The sequence below is a fragment of the Amphimedon queenslandica genome, unplaced genomic scaffold (genome assembly GCF_000090795.2).
Source record: "Amphimedon queenslandica unplaced genomic scaffold, v1.1 AMPQUscaffold_12839, whole genome shotgun sequence".
Classification (NCBI taxonomy): domain Eukaryota; kingdom Metazoa; phylum Porifera; class Demospongiae; order Haplosclerida; family Niphatidae; genus Amphimedon; species Amphimedon queenslandica.
Window position 1 is genome coordinate 36,424 of NW_003546925.1, and position 2,591 is coordinate 39,014.

The 2,591-nt window shown below is 34.8% G+C and overlaps 1 protein-coding gene across 1 annotated transcript in view; it reads left to right on the forward strand.

Annotated features, from left to right (window-relative positions):
- The window catches only part of LOC105314518 (deleted in malignant brain tumors 1 protein-like), a gene marked incomplete at its 3' end in the record, with an annotated part of 14,592 nt that overhangs the window by 4,922 nt on the left and 7,079 nt on the right, over positions 1-2,591 (forward strand). Inside the window, exons 3-7 of the mRNA XM_020002759.1 lie at positions 1,648-1,737; positions 1,794-1,923; positions 1,971-2,135; positions 2,194-2,400; positions 2,445-2,585. Coding sequence (XP_019858318.1) covers positions 1,654-1,737; positions 1,794-1,923; positions 1,971-2,135; positions 2,194-2,400; positions 2,445-2,585 — 727 coding nt within the window. The remainder of the gene's footprint in view (positions 1-1,647; positions 1,738-1,793; positions 1,924-1,970; positions 2,136-2,193; positions 2,401-2,444; positions 2,586-2,591) is intronic.

A 2,591-nucleotide genomic window follows, 5' to 3' on the forward strand; every position in this document is an offset into this window, starting at 1 on the left:
CCCAAATAGAAAATAGTATTAAAAGAATTTTTACATTTTCTGATTTAACTTGGATTTTTTAATCAGTGTGGTAAATTAGTTTTGCATGAAGTAGTTTTTTAGTTATTAGTAATTACCCTTGCCTGCACTTTAACTTAATTAATGCCTTACCTTATGTTAAGTTTTAAGTGTGGATCAGCCTTAATTGATTGTCCACTCATTCTCTGTTTGTGTATATGTGTGTTAGCAAAAATTCGAATCAAACTGCTAACCCTAATTATGTGTTGTGAAGCTTGCACAATTTGTCTCAGAGTAAAAAATTGGTGGACAAGAAAGAACCACATATCATGAGTTTGGATGGTTGTTATGCTCAATTAACTGAGCTTGGGCTTTCTTTTGCCCTCTCTGAGGAACTACAGAGTAGGAATCTATCACTATCTTCCTATAATTGGACAGTTAGACTGTCTGATTCTGGTTTCTCAATCAGCCTCCTTAGGCCCCTTCAACCCAATAAAAATAGGAGCCACAAATCAAAGAAAAACAACAAAAACTAATCTAATACAACTACTAAAGGAGTGACTAAAGGCAATGATAATACTAGTTGTAATAGTGGCCAGCGGCAGTCTAATTCTAGAGCTAAATCTAAACCTCATAACTCAACTAGTACTAGACCTAAATCTTCTTCCACCAATACTCTTGATAGTCTCGCGTGACCAAATGCAATTGGGATCCTGCTATATTTGAAAGTAGAAAAGGGATCCCTGGTGTAGTCTATGACACTGGCGAAGTTGACTCTGGGTAGATTGAGGTCAAACCTTATAGAAAAGATCGCTCTAGTGATTTTTGCTACCGTCTTGACTCTGAGTCATCAGAGGAAGGGGTGCTTCATAAATGGCCTTAGTCAGCTGATTAGTCACATTTTTTACCTAAATCAATGGAACAACTATACGTACTGATAAGATACATACTTGGACTCCAATTGCTAAAAGGACATGACTTAAAACAATGGATTTAGATTGTAATAGGGATTCTAATCAGGGTGTTAAAACTAGAGACTCGTAATTTATTTAATACTGTGACATGTACTTATTATCGATGCTTCCACAAGTTGGATGTACTCCTTCACACCAATTTTCATGTCAAGCTTTACTTATATGTTGCATGTCTATTATGTTACAGTATAGGGGGTATATTTCATGAGGATTTAATTTCACTGATTTAATGGTTTTAAAAATTTGTGAAAATTCTTATTTATGAAAATTATTTTTTTAATATACTAATAATGGTTAGTAAAAGAAAAATGCAAAAATTTTATCTTGTGATTTTTGTGAAATTATTTCCCCGGAATTATACCCCCAATACATTACATTGGTCTGTGAAGTTTAATACTAATAATAACAATAATAATAATGATGCAACTCGTGATAGATAATAGCTCCTTTGTCTCTTTCCTTCTCCCTTTCATTCTTGTTTTGGTTGTTTCTTTGGCTCTTTTTTCTCTTCCCTTTTCCTTCATTGTTTATTTGTGTTCATTCAGTTTTGTCTTTGGCCTTATGTCTTTGGTTTTTGATTTCTTTGTTTTATGTTTTTTTCTCTTTTTTTATTTGTAGATAATAATGATAATAGACTATGCGTATATGTTTTTCATGCTTAATATTTTTTCAATAGGAAGAAATGCTGCAGCTTGTTTTTTTGATTTTGCTCTTTTCTGCTTGCATTCAATTCACTGAGTCCTGCACTGATGGCTCTCTTAGACTGGTAAGCACCTTTTTTGCTGCTTAGTGCTATCATACACATGTAATACTTATTATTAGACAAATTCCAGTCTTTCATATGGAGCAGTTGAGGTTTGCTCTAATGGATACTGGGGAAGCATATGCAGTGATTTTTGGGATAATAGTGATGCCAGTGTGGTATGCAAGCAGCTAGGATATTCTCCTTATGGTATGATAGTATCATTTCAAGTAACTTTTATGTTTTGTGCTATACAGGTGCTATAGGATCTGTGGTATCATATTTCAATTCTAGTGCACAATCACATTCCATCATTGACCTAAACTGTACAGGAAATGAAACCACTATACTATCCTGTCCACATAATGGTCTGGCTGGCTATGCTTGTTCCATTAACAGAGATGCTAATGTCTTCTGTCAGAGTAAGTGACTCTATATATTAGTTAAAAGTGTGTCTATTTCTTAATTATTTTTATCAAGATTTCGGTGTACTTGAGGCAAATTGTACTGAAGGTGAAGTGAGACTGGTTAATGGTAACACTCAGTATGAAGGACGTGTAGAAATATGCATCAATAGAGTATGGGGAACTGTATGTAGTAGAAGAGACAGTATTAGGACTTGGCGGTACTCTTGGGATACACTTGACAGTAATGTTGTGTGTAGGCAAGCAGGGCACATCGAGCTAGGTAATTAAAGTACATGTAATACAACTTATATATGCAGCATTTAGGATCAGTTGCTTATGGTACAGCTAGTGAATTTGGGCAAGGCTCAGGTCCTATACTGATGTCTTTAACTCATTGCAGTGGACAGGAGTCACATCTAATTAACTGTTCCTATTCTCCACTGATACCATCATACTGTTCACACACTTATG